At 34.3% G+C, this 24,119-nt stretch overlaps 1 protein-coding gene across 1 annotated transcript in view; it reads left to right on the top strand.

Moving 5' to 3' along the window:
* Positions 1-24,119, top strand: part of Cdh7 (cadherin 7) — a 135,312-nt gene that overhangs the window by 30,278 nt on the left and 80,915 nt on the right. Inside the window, exon 3 of the mRNA XM_004858458.4 lies at positions 21,984-22,278. Coding sequence (XP_004858515.3) covers positions 21,984-22,278 — 295 coding nt within the window. The remainder of the gene's footprint in view (positions 1-21,983; positions 22,279-24,119) is intronic.

The raw sequence follows: 24,119 nt of genomic DNA, 5'->3' as shown, positions 1-24,119 counted from the left end.
CAATATTGTGCCAAATTTGACTTTGATTTTGTCTCACGGGAACATAATAGCCAGTTTATCAGATAATAGATTCTGAATTCTAAGAACAAACGATTAGGTGCTAATTCTTAGTGCTGTTACATAGATTGCCAGTATTTCACTTTTCCTTTTTTATACATATTTCAGGTATGTTCAGTTTTATGTTGCCTGCACACACAGTAGATGATACAACAATATTGAGAAGAGAATCATTGCTTTCAATACTAAATCAGGTGAAAGTGGAAAATTTTTAAGTAGATTGAATATAATTTGACCACAAAAAATAAATTATATGAAAATATACGCAAATGTGCATAAGACACCAGCTTCTACTCTAAGCATTTTATACGTTTTAATGTTCTTAGTACAAATTTGAAGATATTTCCCTTATAAAAAAATTATTTTGTATTTTTAAATCTTAAAAGGATAACTAGAAAAGTAGAGAATACAACGCAGAATATATGCAATTCAAACTTTTCTTACTTTAACTTTTCTCACTCTCTTCCTCCATCTATTCCGTTTTTTCCTTACCATTCTTCCATCTCATTTTATTGTATCTGACATTTAACAGGGAGAGCTACAACTTAAATAGGGAAAATGACCTTGCTGTCTAACTACCCTACTGGTTGATTTCTACTTGCAGGCAGAAATAGAACTGGGGGCAGGGGTGAGGCTAGTATTAAAATGGAACAAAATTTTTGTTTGATGAATAATTATTTACATGCAGTTGACTTTCACTCTATGTAGTAGTTAATCTATAAAGTCACTAGGAACACTAAGGCAGGTCATAATGAATTATTGTTCCTAGGGGCATACAGGGTTAGAGTCTCGTGTGCGTTTACTCCCAACTTTTTAATTAGTTGACTCTTAACCAATTTTATATTTGTTTATGTCACAGAAATCTTATTTAATATTGATTATTGATTCATTAGTATTGAACTCTAAACAACACACTGTAACTCATCTTGATTAAAGCTGATTCAACATATATATATATATATATATATATATATATTTTTTTTTTTTTTTCTCTCCCTAAAGTACATCACAGCCTTAATATACCTAAGAACACAAGAAAAAACTTTGGGCCTATACCTGGGAGCCATTTTAAATAACAGAGTCATAAACAAAAACATACAGTAAGAAAAATAGGTCACTAAACAGACTGCAAAATATGAGAGCCATAACAAGGGAGCTTTGCTTTCTTGTTCAACTTTGGTAGGGAATTTGTGAAGAAGGATGCTCCAATTATATACTGATCTGTGAATGTTTGTGAATGACCATGGATATACACTTTTTACGGAGTAGTTGAAAGAGTAATGGAGATTAACACTGACTATGTAGCATATTGAATAAACGTGATTTACATTTAGACTATGAACATTAACAATTATTAGGCAACTGATACCCCCAATACCTAAACCAAACAGAGAAAAGAAATTTCATGATGAAAATAAATTAACATTAAAGCTAAAGCAGTAACAGCAATAGTTGAAAGTTATGAGTCTGAAAACATTGGGATATCCAGAATTCTTTCTGAAGACAAAGCAGGATTTTACGTTCCTTGCACATGTGTATATGATATAGGAGGCTGAAAAAATGTTGTATTATTTCATGAAAAGCATATTTCTTGTAGAACTTTAAGAACAAACATATGAAATATAATCAATGTCATATCAAATATGTACGTATATATTCTTAGATCAAGGAAACAAATATAATTTTCTCTAGAAACATTATAATATCTAGATCATTTCCATATAATAGGTTAAGAATGTGGTAGAGAAGATTATATTTTCTGTTAACTACAATTTAGTAAAAATATCTATGGTTAAAATACTAGTGTGAGATTATTCTGACTCAGAACATTAGTAGCAGGTATATTGACAGTAAATTCTTAACCAGCAATCCAAAATACCCATGTAAAATATAGTAGCAGACCTGAAGTTTTGATAAAAACTGAGTAAAGACAATGGAAAAACATCTAGTGGTATTTATTAACTATAGTATATATTATTTTCCTTGTTGACTTAGTTTTATATAACATTGTATATGTCATGGAGGGATTACTTATTAATTATATTTTGATTTGGATATTTTCTAAGCAAAAACATGAAAACATTGTGAATTACTTTCATTTAGAATAATTCCTTTCAGCACAAGAAAATAAAACATATAACAAAATTAAGCCTTTCAACATAAAAATAAAATTTGCAATCACTAGTATAGTGCTAGAATTTGTAATTTATTATCTTAGTAAACTGAATATCCTATTTGAAATTGATTATAAATACTTGTGTTCATTGCATCTGCATGTTTCCTTTACATTGACATGTAGAGTTCTTGGTTCCTTAAACCCTGAGATATTCCTGGAATAAAAGAAACGGTGGTGGGTGATCTATGGTAAAGCTTCCCTTTATCTGGTTATGACACAAAGTGGTCACAGACATATTTCATAGTAACATTTAATACACATTCAGTCCTGTAATTCTGCAATGGATTTACTTGATTTTATCATGGATATCAATGAAGAAATACTTTTCAAACTAAACATTTTATTTTGACATACGGCATCAGAAGTATGCTGAACATTTGAAGTGATAATCAGGAACAGCTTTGAGCTCTGTTATGTCTTGGACTAACATGAACTATGTGGGTATTATAGCTTCAACATTTTGTTTTCAATAGTTCCAAATGATGATTATATTGCTAAGGGGACCAGCTTTCCCCCGCTGTTGCTGTGTCTTAGAAATGACCCATAAAAGAGGCTGTAAATCTTTTACTGGCTTCAGAGTAAACCTACCTCTGCTTAGTAAGCCATAAATCTATACAGAAAATGTTTAATTGAGTATATTAATATGATGTCCGTGATGGGATTAGGTTCTTACTTAAAATGATGCTGTAAAATGATAGCTTTAGGGATGATGATTTCCTTGGTTTCTTGCTCATCAATGAAAACTCATTATTTCTGACATAAGATTGTCACATTTTTACGTATTCGAACTAAAACTAATTAAGGATCATTTTTATTTCCAACATTCACATGGGCTGAAAGTCATGCATGAAACATTTGGAAAGTTTTTATTAAAACTTCTATTTTTTATTTCAGTGGCGATTTTATATATGTAGAAAGCTTTTCTGGCAAAATATTTATTTAATGTTTTGAATTTATGAATTATGCAGCATGTATTTAGGTGCCCATCAGTGTGAAAGTTTTATTAAAACTTTGATGAAGCTGGTTATCAACTAACTGCTCTGAATTTTGCTATTGTTTCTGTCACAGCTGATGCTGGGTTTGGTCGAGTTCAAGTAATTTAACAAGGATTTTTTGAGCCTTTGAATTTACCTATTGGCATGAAGATAGTAAGTGCCAAATACAAGCAACATATTTTAAGGAATTCTTAGTCAAGATCTCAGAAGATTTGAAGGGTGTAGGCCTCCAAATAAATGAGATTACAGCTACTTTAGTTTTTAATTCTATGCCATGAAGGAATAACTGAGTTGCTAAATACACAAAAGCTGAAATGATAATGTGCTAAGGCAGATCTATAATTACCTACTTACTGAGCTTGATCCTCTCTGACTTCTAGTTTTGCATTCTTAACACCTAGTAAGTGATGTACAAAATTTAATATACATAACTTGACATATCTACCTAAGAAATCATAGTATCTAACTAGACTGACACTAATAGGATTATACACTCAGGAGATGTACAGGTAATATATTTTCTGAGAAAATCAGTGAAATTTAAAACAAAACAAGTAATGAATTAGTGTGGAGGAGAGTAAACTACATTTACTTTTTAGCAGTTGAGATCTTAGGAAAGTAAAAACTCCGAAATCTTGTCTTAAAAGTTGAGACAAGAAAAATACATATTAGCTCTAAGGATTTCTGGCACTTCTTTCACTAAATTTTTACTGAACTCTATCCTTCGTTTGAGGATATTCCAAAAGTAAACTTGTATATCAAGATTGATTGAGGTATATCAAGTAAACAGTGAAGTTAAACTATTTGTCTCTAGACATAAAACTGACTAGTTAAAAAGCATTAGCTAAAATAGGCAACCTTATCAGATACACCAGCAACAACATGCTTCTTTAATCTCAAATACTTTCAAACCTAGAAATTTTTTTACAGTAATCACTACTAACATGTCTGTAAAATTCTACATTATTTTCTGAAATCATTCATGAAGTTTACACGCAAAAACTTACAAACAGAAAACCACTGTGGCCATCAGCAGCAGCAGAGTTGACTTTGGAGAACTTTTTCTGATTTTCTCCTCTTAAATCCCACACAAATTTATGAAATTTATAAAAGAAAGATAAGAAAGGAAGGAATGAACAAAGGAGGGAGAAAAGAAGTAGGAAGATACCCTATTTGTCACATTGTGTGTAATGTTCATTATAGTAACTGTAAGTTGTGCTGCTCAATATGACCAAGAATATTTATAGATAATCATTCTCAAAGCAGAGATCACGAGGATTGTCTCCCGGATTCCAAAACAATACATGGGTAATTGACTCTCTAGAGGTTCGCAGCCTTCTCAAGTCATTGTCACACTGACCAGATATGCCTTTCTGGTGAATACACTTGCCAGACATGTGTGCATTGCAGAGAATAGAATAGTGAATGGTATTTAAATTTTTCCTTAATGGAAAGAAATATCAATAGAGTTATACCTGTGTTCACTGACAAGGTAGTATCCATATTGGTAGCCACTGTATAAGTGTCAGTGTTTTAGATAAGAATCAACTCTAGATAGTTTTACCCTACTCACACTTAGATTTGATCTGCAGCTAATATGGTTTGCTAGGTTGGATTAAGGAAGTCCAAAAAAGAAAAAAGATTTCAGACTCTGTAATGGTTCTATAAAAAATTATGGAATTATGTATATTTTTCAGGATTTTTACTTTGAACAAATATTTATTGATTATTTGAGCTGTCAATACAAGGGACTATATGCTAAGGATATAAATGTGCAAAGAGATAGTCTTCTCCTTCCTTTAAGTTGTAATGTAATGAGAAAAATACAGACCATCTCAGTGTTGTCTGATAATACATTTTACAAATCTTTAGTTGAAGACTGAACAGAGCATATAAAAATCAGTGTGAGAACATCAGGCATGACTTTAACCAGGAGGTAGAATTTGAGCTGAGCCTAGAAGGATGAATGATTGACCCTTAAATACATGGAGCAAGAGGAAAATCTACTCTTGTTTTAAGGGAATAGCTTATATAAAGGCATGAAGACATGAGAAAATGAAATTTGTTTAGAGATATATAAGTAAGTCAGATGACAAAGTATGGTTCAAAAGAGGTAGAGAGGCAGCTTTTAAACAAGAGTCAGCCCTGCAATGAAGTTAATTTCCTTACTTACAAATATTGTCATATTTGTTTTCATTTATTCTTTGGTATGAGGTGGAGAGAGTACTGACTTTATTTCATTGCAAAAAGGGCTATTCCAATTCCATTTCGGCGCCTGCTGCACAAGCGCAAGGACCAGAGTTCCATCCCCGGTACCAAAAAAAAAAAAAAAAAAAGGGCAATTCTAGGGGGCTGGGGATTTAGCTCAGTGGTTTCGCTGCCTGCTGCGCAACCGCAAGGACCCGAGTTTGATCCTCTGTACCAAAAACAAACAAACAAACAAACAAAAGGCCAATTCTGGAAGAAGCAATTGTTACATTGAAAGGGACAAGACTAGAGGTAGGAATCCAGTTTCATGATAGCTGAAAACTCCAGGCCGCTGATGGTGAAGACAGATGAGGAAAAAGGCATGATAAAGGCATGAGATGAATAACAATTATTTGGAAAGAGGAGCAATTAGAAGATCCTTAATGCAATGTGAGCTGGAGTATGTTGGGAGGGATCCTTGGGGAAGAGAAGGAAGTTGTCTCTTGTTCCTGGTTGGATCTACAGCATCTGCCAGTGCACCTTCCAAAAAGTCAGTAAATCCCAACCAGTGACAGATTCAATATTTCTGAGCTCTAAATTGGTCATGTTGAATTTGAATTTGCCTGAGGGATTCTATGTGCAGATGTTCATGCATGAAATTTTCAAATCTCTGAAAGTAGATGGAAGGTAGAGAAATCAACTACTAGAACCTGGTTAAAAGTGAACTATGTAATATTAAGGCCTCTCAATTCAGAATTTGCTTGTTGATCTTGGTTACAAATCTAGTAGGGTAAATACTTGCATTCATTTTTACATACCAATTGGTAAAAGAGTTCAATCTGGAATGTTTCCTTCCCTGTGATATTCTTAATCATACAGTCCAAATTTTAGGAAAACTGCCCATTAGTATTAGGTGGTTTGTGAGCCATGTTCTTTTACAGAATATCACTTAACTTTTATGTAAACTGTTTAAGGTTACAAATATTATACCTAGTTTCCCTTTCTCTTTGAAGAAATTAAGGTCAAGCCAAAAGCGCTGCCATTACAGACCATGCTCTGTATTCTACTGAGGGTACTCTACTTAACCTGATGCCAAGCATCCAGTGGATTCTCACTGCATGTACCCGTCCAATAATGGTACAGTATGGCAGGGGAATGCCAAGACCTGTTTTCTGTTCTTTACAGATATCAAAAATGTCTTAATTCTTAGGAGACATTTTTGTTGTTCTTATTTCCAGGGATCGAACTCAGGACCTTACTCTTGCAAGGCAGGCACAGTGCCTCTGAGATAAAGCCCCAGCCCAGGAGAAGGAGATTTATTTTAAGGAAATGTATATGTGCATAGATTAGTGATTACTCTGGGAATCTGTCCAGTGCTCATGTCACTACTTTTGTAATTTCTTTAGAATATGACAGAATTATTGGTGAAACACCAGCACTTTATAGTCTCATATTCTTTCTGTTCTAATGGTTGCATATATTCTCCAATTGTCCTAATTCTTCATGTTTTTATTTGGGCTTCTTTTAAATTGCTGTCTCTGGCTTTTAATTAAATGGCATTTGATGAAATCAGCTTTCTCTTCTAAGGATGCTCATTTGATTATACTGTACTCCAATGTTAAGTTTAGAAATCTAGTTTAAGTATTTGTTTTGTAATGGTCTGTTAAGTATGTTTCCTTAGTGCCCCTGAGGCTTGCCTTCTCTGCATTATAAATTGACACTAAGAAGTTCAAGCTGCACTCCCTAGAACTTCTGAACAGCTCCTCCAGACAGTCTTTTCCCCAGAGGGGCAAAATATATAGAAGACATCTAAAGAATTTAGAAGGGAGAACAAGAAAAGGGACAGGGGGAGCATTCTGATTTTTGTACTCTAGATAAGTTGACTGATATGTCCTCTGTGGCTGCAAGGGAGGCCATGTCCAGTGAACCTTGGAAAGGCTCCTCTGTCATCCTCCTCAGAGAATCTTGGTGAAACACCAGGCACTTTCTAATCATTGGACTGTGATTTGGCCATTTTCGACTATACTTTATCCAATTTAATTTTTTTAAGGAGGACAATACAGATAGAATCACATGTGAATATTCTGAGGCAGTATGTGAATGAATAACATTGCATTCTACAGTAGGGTTTCAGGATTTTCCCACCTGGTCCCAAAGTTTCACCTTAAGCACTGTGCCCTCTAGCAACAGAGCAACAAAACTCTCCTAACTATTTCCACTGCTGCCCAGTTCCCAAAGCCTCTCATTCATGCAAACAGATTCTGTTCTGTCTGCATCAAACTCATCTCTTAGCCAAATTCCATCACAATACAATTACATTTAGCATTTTGTAATACTGTAAAACCCCTTATTAGATGTAAGTGTGGCAGCAGGGAGTACAGTAGACCATTACCCTAGCAAATCACTATTTGGCATTTTACCCTTGGTTATTCTACCTCTGATACCTTGCTTTGGAGAGTTAATTTATTTTTCTTTACCCCTTGCTACTATACTGATTTTTTTCTCTCTTACTCTCCCCTTTTTATGTACCAAAAATATTTAGTAATCATTCTTTATAAGTTGAACATTTATGTGGTGAGTGTGGGTGTCTCAACTCTACATCCCACAAAGTTTAGGAAACATTTTTTTATTTCTTTTACAGGAAAAAACAAACAAACAAACAAACAAACAAACAAAATATATATATATATATGGAATTCCAATGACTACAAATATGTTTATTTTATTACAAAACCTAAATATTTATCACTGAATTAAAAACCAGAAAAAACAATCTTATTACCATAGAGTCTTTAGACTGGAGCTCAAGTATTAGATAATATTTTGTGAATGGTGATAACTCCTTACAATGTCTCATCACACTATACCAATCACCAGTGTATGCTGTCGTTCTGTTTGTCTGCAACAAAGACTTGATTTTTGTAGAAAAGATAAGATAATCTGAAAATATGGTGTAAGAAAAATTCATGCAGTCATAGTACTAAACAAAATGCTAGCATTTATTGAGCCTATTGTCATGTTATTTCTTTGAGCAGCATATAACAGTATTGTTTCATGTATTCCTGACACTTTTGTTTGTTTGTTGATATTCATTTTAGAGTAAATTTAAAATATGTATAATTGTGGTGTAGAATGTGATGTTTCTGGTTGTGTTGAAACTCCTGGGCAATAGGGTTTCACTTTCCAGGGCCTGTTGAATTCTCAGGGCAAAAAGAATAGGAAATAGAGAAGAATAGGAAAGGACTAAGGGTAGGAAATAGTAGATAAGAACCAAAATTTAGTACATGGTATCAGCTTTACTTTGGATATTTTAATCATGTTTTATCCTCAGAAATCATGATGCCTATTTCTGCAAATGATATCTTAAAATCATAGCACTATTTTTTCCTTTTACAATAATATATAATGTTATGTTGCGCATTATTATCAATGAGGTCATACCATTGAACACATTGAATACTAAACTGATTTTTGATGTGGACAGTTGTAAGGCGTTGCCTATGATTTTGAACTGGAGAGGAATAAGATTATTTTGTTGTAAAATGATGTGTGTGAAAACCATATAATACTATGTGTAAGAGATATTAAATAATGGAAAACTGGCAAAAGATCTACAGAGGTGTTTTTGCTAAAGTATATATTGCTATGCTGTTAATCTATATTGGAAATAAAGAAATCTGATTCTGGTTAGTACTGTGTGAGGTAGAGACAGAGATGGAATTGGTGGACATATAGATATGGAAAATTGGTAATTCACAACTAATTGTGGATGGAGATCTGAACAGGGAGGGGCCAGAAAAATAAATCTAAAAATTTTGTAGCTCTATTGATGTTTTGCCCTACTAATGTTTGGATTATTTTTCACATGGAGGAACAAAAATCTAAGCTCCTCCAGAGATTTCTTTGCAGAGGATACAGGATAGGAGGGGGAATGGGGAGGATCAGTGTACAATAGCAGGTAAGAATACAGGCTTTCTTGTTGGAAATACCTAAACTCAATCCTGGGAAATTATTATGTAAATTGGGCCAACAGCACTAATGTATTTAAATCATTATTTTCTTATGTATTCAATTAGGAGTGGAATGTCTACCACAGATGTTTGCTGGAAGAAGTCAGAGCATATGACTACAGGGCATAACACATAATTATACTCAGTAATTATTAGCTGTTTTTGTTGGTTACTTGAATAAAAAAGATATAAGACAATTTGTGAAGCAGATTAGATGAAAGTTGAGATTATAAATCTAAAGTAAAGAAAGGTAAAGTTAAGAAAGGAATAGAGGAACGACATTCTTGGAATGGGATGGATCAGGTGTAGAGGGATTTTTCTGTGATAATTTTATCATTATTAATATGGTCTCATTTCACATTGTATTGCGGTTCAAGGTTGACCAGTTACAATGATTACTAGTATTTTTTAGTATTTGATTTATAACTACAAGTGCCCATACACATATACAATATTTTAAAATCATATGACATGTAAAAAAAGAGATTCAGTTGTCACTATTTCCACATTTTTAGTGGATATTTAGGATATTTTAGTTAATAGAAGCAACATTTACAACAGGGGTGGAAGCATCATACCCCAGGAAAGTTTCTCTTTATTAATGTGAATACACAATTAACTGTTGTTGTACAGAATATCCTCAGTAGCAGACCTCTACCAGGAAATCACCATCATCTTGGATACGAGTTTGGGGTTGTTAAAATTGAAGTAGAATAACTCATGTAAACCATGTATCTATAATGTGACAAGATGAAATACAGAGAGAAAATGTGTAACACTGTAAATCTTGGAGAAAGAATGTAAATCGGTTTTCTTAGTGGTTTAATTTGTAAGTGATCCTAATTATATTTGTGCATAAGATACCAGATAATTTAAAAGTGAGTACCATTCACAATATGCCCTTTCAAATATGTGTACTTGTCCTGACACTGTATGTTCATGTAACATATTATATTGACATACCCTTTAAAGATATTTTGTGTAGGTTCTTGATATAGTATTTTAAATCAAAAGCTAATTTCTTCTGTTGAATTATCTAAACCAAATTGCAGACTGGTATACAAAAGCAAACACAGATACTCATTTCCAAGTGCCTAGAAATAAATACTTTAATACCTTTCTTTCCTAGCCACTACTAAGCACACATTTTGAAAGAGTAGATGAAATCATACAAAATACATCTTTGGAATTATCTGAGAACAGAATAATCTGAATGTATTCTAATACTAATTTTCCTTCACTTGCATAAGTACACAAATTCTATATTATAATTTTAGAAACTTTTTAAAATTACAACAATACCATGTAGATAGATCTTAGCTCCCACCACTGTCTTGTGCAGTTTCTGGAAATTACAATATACTTTAGGTGCTGACCGCATATTCATTGACAGGAAGGATGATTGCAATTCACCGGTTTTTAGGTACTGAAAGCCTCACCTTGTCCAACACTAGATAAGGTCAAGACACTTGATCCCTGGTCACTGTCCTCTTGTTCTATGTCATGTTACATAACACAGACTTGAATCAGTTTCAAAGTAATTTTGACTCTCTTCAGTGGTTGCATTCATGTTGCTAAAAAGCTTCATTTATTTATCTTGTATTTCAGTTATTTGGATTAATGGATAGCAGAATAGAGGTCTAATATTGGACACTCATATAGAAAGAAGAGGAGGGGTGTCTTACCGTAAATTAAAAGTGTCTGTTAAGAAATAAGCAGAGAACCCATTCCATATTACAAACCAGAAAGAAATTCATGAGTTTGAAAGCTAAACATAGTTTGCAAAACTCAATCAAGCTAAGGTGTTATCCATTCTCTGTCAGCCTGCTCCTCCACTCTGAGATGTCGTCACCTCGCTGTACGTGATATTAATCAGGTTGTGTTACTATCAGAAGAATCTGTGTACAAAGACAGAACACTCATCACCAATCTCTCCCAGGAAAATTAATAATGTCTTACCAGAGTCTGCAAAACAGCAGCTCTTTGAAGATATCCCACGCACAAGTCAAACTATTGACTATTTCTATGGTGGATGTGTCTGTTTCTTCTACTCCACTTGCTTTCTTCCTTTTTCTTCTTATTGCTTTAATGTGTTTATTACTCTGGTTTATGAAAAAAATGTAACCTCCAGGCATTAAACACTATGATCAAAATCGCTAATGTGTAGAAAGGCAAGAAATTGAGGTCAGTATGATTGCATTAATTAAGGTCTGAGAGGGTTCAGGAGAGACTTTGTTCTCATTTGTTTCTTCATGAAGTTTTGCTTTGAGAAAATATGTCTTTTGTCTTGCTAAGTCACCTGAGCTGTAGTATGCTCTTATTAACCCTGATGTGCCCTGTATTTTAGAGGAGAAAATTCCATATCCCATAGAGGGTCCTGACATGGAAGCCATATTTATTTTTTATTTAGGAAGTCTTAGTATTTATTAAAATTGTAAGAGAAAAGTTTTTGAGCCAAGATTTCAAAGATCTGGATGTTTTAAGCAAAATTTTGCAGATATATTTGTTTTCTCTTATATATATTTAGTTAATAAACTTATTTCTCTCCTCTCTTTCAAAATCATATTATCAGTACAATAAAAAAACATTTTCTTAAGATATCCTGCTTTTTCCTCTTCTTCTTCCTCTTCCTCTCCCCTTCCCCTTCCTCCTCCTCCTCCTCCTCCTCTTCTTCTTCTTCCTCCTCCTCCTCCTCTTTCTTCTTTTGCTCCTGCTTCTGCTTCTGCTTCTTTCTTCTTCCTTCTTCCTTTTAGATCAGTGGTTCTTAACAGCAGTATACAATAGTTTGACAGAGATAACTTTAACAAAAAATAAAATAAAATATTAAAGCTTGGCCAATGGAGAGATATTCTGATTGGTCTATGCTGTATTCTGTGATACTGGAGCATCCTACCAACATACCAGTTGGACACTCCTCGTAGAGGTGCAGAAATGGAGAGGGGTGCATGCAGGCTGGGTCCCTGGGCTTACTGAGCTAAGACAATTTTGCTTCTTTCTCATTCTAAATGAAAACCACTCTTGTGATTTGTTGACTCACAGTGTGAGGTTTCTCTACAACAAAACTTTTTAAAGCAAGTAAAGGAAAATGAGTTCATCAGATGTCTAGTGAGAGAAATAAGCAGTACTCTGCCTGGGATTATAACCTTTATGCGTTTTGCCCTCTTGCAGCATGTGCTTCAGCGGCTGCTTCTTTTCATTGTTCTCTCAGCAAGTTGCAGAAATGTTGCTCTCAGTCATTATGCTCTCAAGGAGCATACACGGCATACACACATACAGATGTGCACAGAAAAACTCTGTCATTTATCCCTTGTTGAGTGAGTCAATATGTGTACATTACTGGTCAGATAACAGACTTGGAGATGGATTTCTGTGGGGGTTTACTGGTATGTTCTTAGAATAAATACCTGTGTGTGCAGGGGGGGAGTAATATTGAGCAGTTTAAGGAGTTTAACAAGACAACTTAGATGTGGCTATTCTTTTGGAGAGCTCTGTCTGCAATAGAGAAGGGTCTTCAAATCATTTTTATCAAGATTTTATTAAAAGTTTAAATGTTGGGACCGAGGATTTAGCTCAGTGGTTCCACCACCTGCCTCACAAGCACAAGGTCTCAAGTTTGATCCCTGGTACAAAAAAAAAAAAAAAAGTATAAACGTTGAATGGGCAAGTCACTCAACTATCTTCCTCTGGGGCTTGGTCCTTTACTTATCTCAACCTGTTTCTCTGTTATCTCTCAAATTCTGTTTATGTATGACTTCGTCTACACTCTGGCTTCCATTTGGTAACATTGGACACAAATTATCCTTATATTAGGTTTGAACAGAAAATTTGATGAATGTTTAAATTTTTAAAAATGTATTATGGTAAAACACATTGTTACCATTAATCTCTCACAATATTCCCCCTCACTTTGAACACATTTATTCTGTCATTCTTGCAATTTTTTGAAAAATTTCTGGAAGTCCTCTTTTGTTAATGTCTTTAGTAATGCTGTTGTGGCTGTCTTGATGTCCTGAATCAATTCAAAAGGTGTACTTTTCATGGTTATTTTGGCCTCGAGGAAGAGTCAAATGTCGTACAGTGTTGAATTCAGTGAATAAGGTGAATGAAGATACACTTATATTTTTATGAAAATTCCTTTTCATTGGATGACACTTGGCACTAATATTCACTGTATTTTTGATCATGCCTCATGAAAACGCTCATGAAAAAGGACTTCCAGAACTTCTTCAGAAAGCAGCAACCACAATACAATGAGATGAGTGTGTTTGACGTGGAGGAAGGGGAATATTTTTAAGGAGAACTAATGGCTATGTGTCTTTTAATGTAATAAATGTTTTTATTTAAACATTCACCATATATTTGCATCACCTTTTCACTGGTACTGAAGATATACCCTACAGAATCCACTCTGCATTATGCAAGTTTTGAAGTTTCTTCCCCAAATGAACACTTTGAAGTTATAGTTTTATTGCATTATTATTGTTTTTTGTTGCTAAAGCACAAGACAATGCAATGCAAAGAATTTCAAAGAATATATTTCCAGTACATTTCTGCTGCTGCTCTCTGCAACATGTACATGCATGCCTTCTCCAAAATGCCAGGTAAAAAAACATCTGTGCCAGACCTACATATGATCTCTAGAGATGAACCTCTGCCTGGATTATGAAGAGTATTTTGTAGCCTTCCTTGATGTTAGAATGGGTAAAGAGTGTTAGAAGATTACTTCCTAGGCATTTTCAAAAAGAATATTCTAGTAAGTCTTTATCCACAGGCTCAGAGCTCCTAGTGATATATGAGGAGAAGCCAAATTTCTGTCATAGCTGGATAATTTTTTGTGCTCTTCTTTTTCTTTCAATGAACACATAACACACTCTATTGTGTCCTCTTAATTATTTGTAATTTTTAAAAAATTCCCATTGTTTTCACTAATAGTTTTGGGATTGGCATATTTCATTTTGTGAAATTACTATAAAGATTTGCTAAGTCATTTCTTTCAATTTCATTAACTATCTTGACCTGGACAAATAGACAAGGTTCTTAGAATACATTTTTTCACTGGTGCCACGTAACTCAGTTATGAACATTTTCTGCTCAACCAACTCTATTTTAAAATTAACAGTAAAGCTTCTGAAAAAGAAAGCTTAGGTTTCTCATGGACTTTCTTTTAACTGCTTCTGGCCCACTTCTTGGAGTTTACTAGTAAGTGATCCCAGGTATTGTCTTATCTATGAGCACCAAAAGATGAGACTATGAAGTGCTCACCATGACACTGAACAAGGATGAGGGCTCAGCTCTAGCTTTAATCATTAAGAATTTGAGTCTATGCATATTTCTCAAGTGGGGTGAGTGTTTTACATCGGGCCTGTAAACAGAAGTCAAGGACTGGGCGAGATTCATGGTATGGAATTGTCTTCAGGGAGGTGGATGGAAGAATGCTTTTTTGAGTTGGTGTCTCTTTCCCTGAGAGAAGCTCTGAGAAATCATGCCCCCACCACAGATGTGCATCTTTTTCAAAGAAAAGCAAGTTCTTCTCCCAGGAAGGCCGATCCTTTTATTCCAACACTGTTTGTGAGCTTATAAATATGGATAGAAAATTTTATTTTACAAAAGTAGTTTCAAAGGCATTATTTCATTTTGTCTTCACTTTAACATTTAAGCCCAAGTGTATATTTATAGACATGGATCCATAACTGATGAATAAGCTGGGATTTTGGCATAGTCAGGACAGCACGATAAGGAGTAGAATGGAGATTCAATAGCCATACCTGTGAGTCCTTTGCATTGACCTCAGAATTGTATCATTCTGCTACTAAGTGAGTGGAGACCTCAGTTTGAACATTTGTCAGAACTGAATTTCTGTGAACTATTTCTAAGAATACAAACAACTGAGCGATCCTTTCTCTATTTATTGTTGGTTTAAAAATAAGATTTTCTTGGCAATTTTAACATTACCTATGGAATCCCTGAAGTATATCTACTTTCTGTATAATAATTAATATCTAAACTTCTGAAATCACACATCTTCATCAAATATTCTTCACGAGTAAATTGTGTTCCATTATCCTGGACCACAGTGATAATTATAAATTAGGAATACTTCAACCAGAAAGAAATGACTTATACACTTGTTTTCATCTGCAATATTTCTTTAGACTCTTGATAATTACAAAGCAGCTAATAGCATGTGGAAATTATTTATTAAAATGCATAATGAGAAAAGAAAATGTATATGTACTGTATATATTTAAAGTTTTATTTCTGCCAAGTATTGTTTAAATTCACCCTCTATACTTATGACTATAACCTTGTAAAAGTTTAACAAAAATGACTTAACTGGGTTTTATCAATGGGGAACATACTTTAAACCTAACAGTTCAGCAATCAAAAATAAGCAAATCGGTGATATATCATTCATTTTAGATGCCCTTGCTAATATTTAGTATAAAGCTCTCAGACTGACCAATTTGCTGTTCAAAACAATATTTTTCAGTGTCATTATTACTCCATTTTTGTACACAAGTGCAACAGCAGTATAAGTTTGTATTTATATAATTACACATTTTGCATTTTGTCTTATTACAGTGCTCGTTGAAAGGAAAAAAACAAAACTATAATTATTGCCCAATTCATTATACATAGGTCAGTGAGTATGACAGAAGCTATAGATTAATTTAGTTTTGTTGTCTTGCAGTCAAAGTTTGCACAATAAATATCTCTTTTCATATTATGTCTAGATTTGGTTTTTTTGTGCTATAAAAATTTAGTATGTTTTTCAGTGTCACAAACATTAAAAAGTGCTTTGGCGTTATAATAGTAATTTACTTTTGTAAATCACTTTAAACTGTATATCTGGAGTCATGGTCACAGTTCTGCAATGAAATCCAAGTGTGCATGTATTTACCTCCATACTATGGTGGAGGGGCTAAATGGAAAATAAAGACAAGATAATCAGAAATAATAATACAGAAATATCAAATAATACACAATTCAAGAAAGATAGAGAGGAAAGAACAGTTGATCCATGTATTGGATTGGTTTACTTTTACTTCTGTGTGGTAAGTTCTTATTTGTCACATTTCTTTAAGTATAGACTAATAGCGGTAGAGAGGATATAGATTAATATTAGTCTGTTTCTGACTAAAGATGTGTAAGAAAATAATGAGAACTGCAGTGCATTGCTGTGTTTCTTATTTTGACTTTACAATCTTAAATTACAAAACAAATAGTGGATACAAAAAATTAATGAAAGGAATGGGGATTCTGGCATCGAAGAGCATGCCAGAATCTTCAAACATCTTTGTACTCCATTGTACTTTGGGTTTGGGTGTGTGTGTGTGTGTGTGTGTGTGTGTGTGTGTGTGTGTGTGCCTGCTCCTTACTATTTAAGAGCAAGAGAAACAGGAACAAGAAAATGTATCTGTGTCTCTGAGACCACTGTCTTCTGGAAACCCAGGCATGCAAACGTGAGTGTACAGCACAACCTGGCACATGTTCTCATGAACGAACCTTGTACATTATGCACTGTCTGTCTCAGCTCCATTTACATTGGTTCAGAGGATTAGGAAGAAAAATGCAGAGGTGTAGGATGCTTTATAATTGTTTTGTTGTGCTTTGCTTTGTCTTCTCTAGTGTTATTAAAATTTAAGAGGACAGAAATTGGAATAAAACAAATACTGCCATTTTACAAAGTGGATTATAAATTCACCACATTTAATACCAATAAAGTATTTATTGGGAATGTGCAATATGATGATAAAAAGAACCAGGTTCTTAAGGAGCTTCTAAATTGGAGAAGAAATTTGATATGAAAACAACTAAAGTAGACTTTCAATATAAACATAATTAAATGAATTATTTCATAGGAACTCTGAACAATCTAGGAAGAAAATGGAGGATTGTAAGGCTTCAGCAAAAAAGGAAGTTACATTTAGCTGAAATGGAAATTAGTGGGTAGGACAGTGGAGGAGAGGTGCTAAATAGAAGGGACTAGTAGGACTAGTCCAATGTGTTAGAGCAAAGCATGCGTTGTGAGATGTGGTGGGCAGGGAAGCTAGTGGGACAGTATACACTCAGATTGAGGCCCATGCTCAATTCATAGCTCATAGGAAATAATTAATATATTTGATTAAGCATCATGCTGAAAACACCAAAGAATGAGTTCTAGTGGTCACATAAATATGCCCTTTGCTTTGAAATGTGCTGAAATCAGTAGGGTATTTTTTAGTGAAGATATGCTTTCCACAATTTTAAAATGTTCATAAACATTTTATTTTGTTTGAATTTTTTTTTTTTTTTAGACAACATCACACTATGTAACTCAGGGTGGCCTTGAACTTGATATGTAGCAGACTTGGCTTCAACTTGGGGCAATTCTTTTGCATCAGCCTCCCACGTGCTGGGATTACAGGCTTGTGCCACCATGCCCAGTGATCATAAGCATTTTAGCAAATGATCCCTGAAGTGGGCAGCTGCATTGCCTGACACCCAGTCAGTGCCATGCCAGGGTCACGTGCTGAGAACATCCCAGAAATCTTCAGGATCCAACCTTGTGCAAGTGTGAGATGCTGTCTGGTCTCAGTATCACACTTTAGCACACATCAATAAAGATACTCCTTTTTAATTTTATTAGTACATTTTAGATATACAATATAATGACATTCATCTTTGGAAATTTGTACCTTTATGTAATCTGTCTTTGTTCTTATTTTCTTCCCCCTTCCCCTGCCCTCCCTTCAACCCCTCCAACCCTCTCCCTCCCTATTTACAAAGACTTTGTTTCCATTTTTTCATTTTCTCATATTAATTCTATTCCCTTCTTCCCTTTCCCCTACCCCTTCCACTTCCCCTTCCCGTTTAAGAAAAGGGATAAAGATACTCTTGATGTTCACAGAACATAGCTGATGAAGGGTGTGATATAATTTACTGTAGTTTTCAAGAAAATAATTGTATGACAAGTATGATGACAGCCTCAATAATATAAACTATTAAAATATTTGAATATTTGAAAACTTTTGTAATAGGCCAAGTGAAAAGTTTTATGATTTTAAACTAGGATTTCAGTTCAGAAACAATGAAAACAAAAGGCTGGATATGCTAGAGAAACTGAGGCAGGGTTCTCTGTCAAACTTTAGCTGATAGAACCATAATGGATTATTAAGAAATATATTTTAGAATATGAGTAAATTGTCCTGTGCTTTCTTGGCCTGTGTAGCTTATGAGTTCAACCCACTGTGATATATCTTACATTTCACTATACACAATTAAAGACAGGATTCACATAATAATTTGGTGTACCCTCACCTTAGGATCCTGTTCTCCTTATTTGAAAAAAAAAGTCTTCTAATGTAATGTAAACATTTATTTTGGAATCATAACAGATAATTCTAAAAACATTTTAGAATGATGAGTTTTATATGATGATTAATGAATTGAGATACTTCATTTGTTGATTATTGTGCAGTCTAATTTCAGGATGATCTTTAAAAGGATATTTGCACAGGAAACAGACATATTGTGAGTTCTACTCTGCCTAAAATAGAGTGTAAATGCTTGTCTTTGTTGTGTTTTCATTTCATTTCTGATTCATTTACCATATTGTGAAACAATAGACTAATTTTTAAAAGGCATACATTTTTTACCGTGGAGAATCACCCTTCTCAGCTCTGCTTTGCACTCTCAGTTCACAAAGATTTGCATGTATGTGTCTGTATATAGCGGCATGTGTGTCAATTTAAGATTATAATTTGTTATTTCTATACTTGTAACATTTTTCTTCCATTTGTTCTGGAGCCTTCCTTTTTGTATGAAGAGAGAGGATCTTTTCACTAACAACCTGGGTTTCACTCTACCTACTGAGATTAGTATAATGAATATAATCTCACAGATCAAATATCTGAAAGCAGCTGGTAATTATGTACCCATCTTAGCATTTCAAAGTTGGTCATTGCTTTTAATCACAGATGTTTACACTAACCTTGCGAGAACACAGAGTCTAGATTCCAAGCAATCTTCAGTTTGTGAGTTTGGGCAGTAATTACAAGCTTGATGATAGTACCAGCTGGGAGAAAATTCCCAGAGATGGGGAGGGTGGAAAAATTCAGGGGTCCTTACAAAGGATATTATGTGTGTCTGTGCTGGGGGGCAGGATAGTAGTCCCTGAATGATTGGAGAAAAAATCATTGTGAATCCTTTACCTCTAAACTCTTATTCTGTCAATAATGGAAAACAACCAACAACACCATTATGTAAAACTACAACATCTGAGCTCAGGTTGAAGTTCCCAGACTGGACTTGATGTGTGCTTTATATTGAGAAGAAATTTATTCTCTCTTCATACCTGAACTAGTTCAAAGAGCTTGTATCACCATGTCATGAAAACAATAATCAGTTGACAGCGATTATTTAAATAAATCATAAGGGCTGATTCTAGAAGTGGAGGTCTTATGTATGACTTGGAGAAGCAGAAAACCTTAAATGAAAGGCCTGATCCATATCATTACTAGTATTTCTTATGGATATCTGCATGTTCCCTGACTTTTCCTATCATTGTTATCAGCAGCCTGCGGACATGTCCCCACTGATGCAACCACATAGGACCTCAGATGAAGGCAGGATTAGGATTGAAAAGTGAGTCGAGGGAGATGTTAGTAGCAGTTTAAAGACAACTTATTTTCATCTGTTTATTTTTACATTTGTCTCAGGATTTAAGGATTTTGCTAAATTTGGTAGAGTTCATTGTTGTATAATAGCAAGAGAAGACTCTTCTAAGAAGTCATACAAGGCATTGATGGAAACCAGCCCCAAACACTGAACATCTTTAAACTGATGCAAATGATGCATGAACTCCTGGTGCCCCTACCATGTAGGGCAGCGGATTCTGTCCCAAAGACAAGTTAGCACTGTAGGGGATGGGCCTTGGATCTCCCAGCAACCAGTAGTTTGCATAATCCAGGTCTGACAGTCAGCTAGCTGGGGGACTTAGCTTTTCTCTACATCAATTTTTTTTTACCTGCTAGTAGGATTAATGGGAACAGTATTGAATATTAATAAGATACTCTAAAGAGGATATTAAGAAATAGTGATTCATACCAAGGTTGTCAATAATTTGAACAATAATTCTCATATTTCTCCTTTCTGAAATGAGGAGATTTCTCTCTCTCTCTCTCTCTCTCTCTCTCTCTCTCGAGAGAGAGAGAGAGAGAGAGAGAGAGAGAAACTTGAGAAAATTAAGTAATTCAGTCTCAAGTAGTTCACATCTTCCCCATGTGTGGGATAAACACGTGGCACAGTGATCCATGAGATGTTTCCAACCTGAAAAAATTTAAATTATAACTGTGTCAGAAAGTCTTTTTCTTGCGTTATTTAGTCCTGACTAAAAGCTACAAAGGATAAATCAGTTATTTAAGTACCATGAAGCAGAGTATAAACACAACTATTAGAGAGCAGGGGATAATCAGTTAGAAATCCGCGGTGCAAGAAGCCGAATCCTCCACAGCTACAGGGAAGGCTGTAAATGCACTGTGCCCACACGTTCCTGAGTGGTTTTCCATATTTTATATTTTTAGCACGTTGTCTTTTGAGAAATGCAAATGTAGTTCTGTAGGGCAGTGAAAAGCCTTGTTATTTGGTAAATTGGGCTTTTACATTCATATTAACCAAAGTCCAGAATGACGGCAGTTAAAGGAGATGAAAGATTGTTGAAATGACAGATTGAGTAGTGTGTTTCTTGGGTTACAAAGTTCAGGAAAATGTGTAATTATTTCTGAGTTTCCTGAGGTTCCTCTGTTCAACATAATGTTCTGACATACAGCAGGGACAGTTCCAGATATGAAATGCAAATCAGTAGGTGCTGCCCCTGCTGCTGATGTTGGGGTTAATCATGCAAATCTAATGCAGTTCTTCAGTTCTTGATATTTCAAGAAAGGTTTTAGTTGAAGTCCTATGCATGTATTGATTTAAAATTCCTACTTTAAAGAGCAGAGTAATTTTTTTCAACTTCAAATTTTAAAATACAGAGCAGGAGTTGGAGACATTTAGTAACTAGATTTTATGTTGGTTAATCATGGAAAAGAATTTCAGGGGAGGGGGTAGCATGGTAAGGACAGATGGAGAGAATCCATAAGAACGTAAGGATTACTGAACATATTAAATAGTATGATATAACTAAATTTACAATTGTTCTATAGAAAATTTCTTTGTTTGGAAAAAATCAAATCTGTTATACATGTTTACTGAATTTCTGCTGTGTTCAATGAAGAGATGACTTAAATTAGTCCAGGCCACATCTAAACTAACACTACAAGCTCCTGACTTTGGGAATGATCTAAAATACCACTGGGCATGAGTCTGTTTATGGAAAGAAATGAAATTGTCTTGCTCTTAAGTGTAAGGCACCACATTTTAACAGTCTTTTTGTTGTGCACAATAGGAATTCAGCTTATCTTTCCAAAAACAGTAAAATTCCATGTCCCAGTGCCTGACATAAGAATTATTTTTACATACCTTCATATCGCTGACTCTCTTGTAAGTTAATCTCATCTCGCATGAATTTTTCACCAGCTTCACTCTGATGTTGATAAAGGAGATGGTTCCATCAAATACATCTTGTCAGGCGAAGGGGCAAGTTCCATTTTCATTATTGATGAGAACACGGGGGATATTCATGCTACCAAAAGATTGGATCGCGAGGAACAGGCCTACTACACTCTCCGAGCTCAAGCACTGGACAGACTCACCAACAAACCCGTGGAACCAGAGTCAGAATTTGTCATCAAAATTCAGGATATTAATGACAATGAACCTAAATTTCTGGATGGTCCATACATGGCAGGAGTTCCCGAAATGTCTCCTGTGGGTAAGTAAAATGTGTGCTGTATTTGCAGCGAGTATCAGATTTTCAGTGGCTTGGATTTAAAAGTAAATTGTCAGCAACTACAGAGGAAAAACCATATTTTTAATATGCACGGCAACTGTCAGGATGAAGGGAAAATTTGAGATATGTTAGCCATAACTCATTCATTCAATACATCGTTTTATTTATATAGGAAATTAAGAAATAATTTTTACTTTTTATATTTTTTCTTTTACATAATTATCTCCATGTCTTCAAGAAATTACTTTGGTCTTACATCTTCTTTTCTGTTTAATATTCATTTATTTTAAATATATAATTATATTTATACCTGAGAAGTTAAAAAATAAAGTCCTCCCACACACAGCCTGGTGCTAATTTTTATGCTTCCTTCTCTGATCCTACTATAATGATTCACTGATCTAAACATCATTCTGTCATCCATGCATCAAGAAGTCTGTCAGTGGCCACCCAAACCAACATCTGAATTGGTTGGTCTCTTTATACTGGGTGTGCTTGGACCCATATGTATCCATCACATGCTAACACTGATCTTTTTGTAATTTCTCCAATTGAAAATTGAATAGTGAGTTTATAGTAATGGTAAAGTAATATTTAGTTGGAGATATATAAGAAATAAGGGAGGCAGTTTTACTTAATGACGTTTGGCATTTCCCCATTGCTAGAAAAATGGCAAATAAAGCTCCTCTAATATGTACTTTATATCAAATAATAAAAATTCTCATTGAAATTCCATGTACTCAAGTAGTTCTGGAATACTTTTCAGCCAGTACAAAATTTAAGTGTAGAAAATCTTAAAAACATCATAAAATATGGGGCTGAAATAGTGGGCAGCTGATTTATGCATTTATTAGTTGTTTTAAGTATTGAAAGAGGAAGTGTATTTGAAATATCACTGAAACTTGTATTATAACACATGGGTATTTTAGCCAATATAATTTGTTTTGTTTTAAGTAAAGATCATTTTATGCATATACTCAACCAACATACTTACTAAAAAGGGAAGTGAAATTGCAGAGATGTATATTATGGGTACTCTCTCGAGGGTCATAATTTAGTGACCTTAGATTTCAGTTCTTATCAGGTGGGAGAGGGAAATATTTTTGAGGCACAATGGCTATAGGTGCTGAAGAAATACAAACTGAAAGTAAGACAGAAGAATTGATACTTGTGGTCATGAAAAATTCTGAACTTCATTGGCAGACTCTTACGTTAGCAAATACATAAGCGTTTCAAAGACCAAACAGGCATATTTACACTTTCTCAATGCTGCACACACTTCAAAGGACCTCTTGCCACTACTGCTTAACAATAACACCAGCATTAGGAAGAATGATGTTTTAGAGATTGTAGAAAAAAAGAGAAGTAATATTGAGTAAAAGTGGTGTTTGTCAAGTTTGTCTGAGCAATTGGATTTAGCTTCATAGTTCTCATTCTCAGGGGCATTTTGGGAGTTCTTCATTAACTAGTAAAGTTTTCCTCTCTTTCATAGAATACAGCTCTGCAAGTTTGATGTAGGTGAACTCACTTTACAGGGCAAATAATACCTATAGCTTTGATTTTTGATGACACTACTTTAATATCAAACAGTGGTTATTGTGCATACATGTAAGTTTAATTGACTTGATTGAATAACATGTTACAATTTTTAGAAAGTGACTTTAGAAATCTTTAAGATTTAGGAGGCACTGATTTAAATCACTGGGTTACTTTAAAAATTCAAATTTACAGTGGATATAAACCTGACATATGTCATGTAGATTTATAGTGAGTCATAGTTTAATGAAATGTTTAATTTTTATTAAACAGTTACAATAGCCACT

The sequence above is a fragment of the Heterocephalus glaber genome, unplaced genomic scaffold (genome assembly GCF_053883595.1).
Source record: "Heterocephalus glaber isolate CG9 unplaced genomic scaffold, H.glaber_assembly_v1.0 deba00000331, whole genome shotgun sequence".
Lineage (NCBI taxonomy): Eukaryota > Metazoa > Chordata > Mammalia > Rodentia > Bathyergidae > Heterocephalus > Heterocephalus glaber.
Note: the sequence above shows the minus strand (reverse complement) of the source record. Positions and strands in the feature narration are given on the sequence as shown.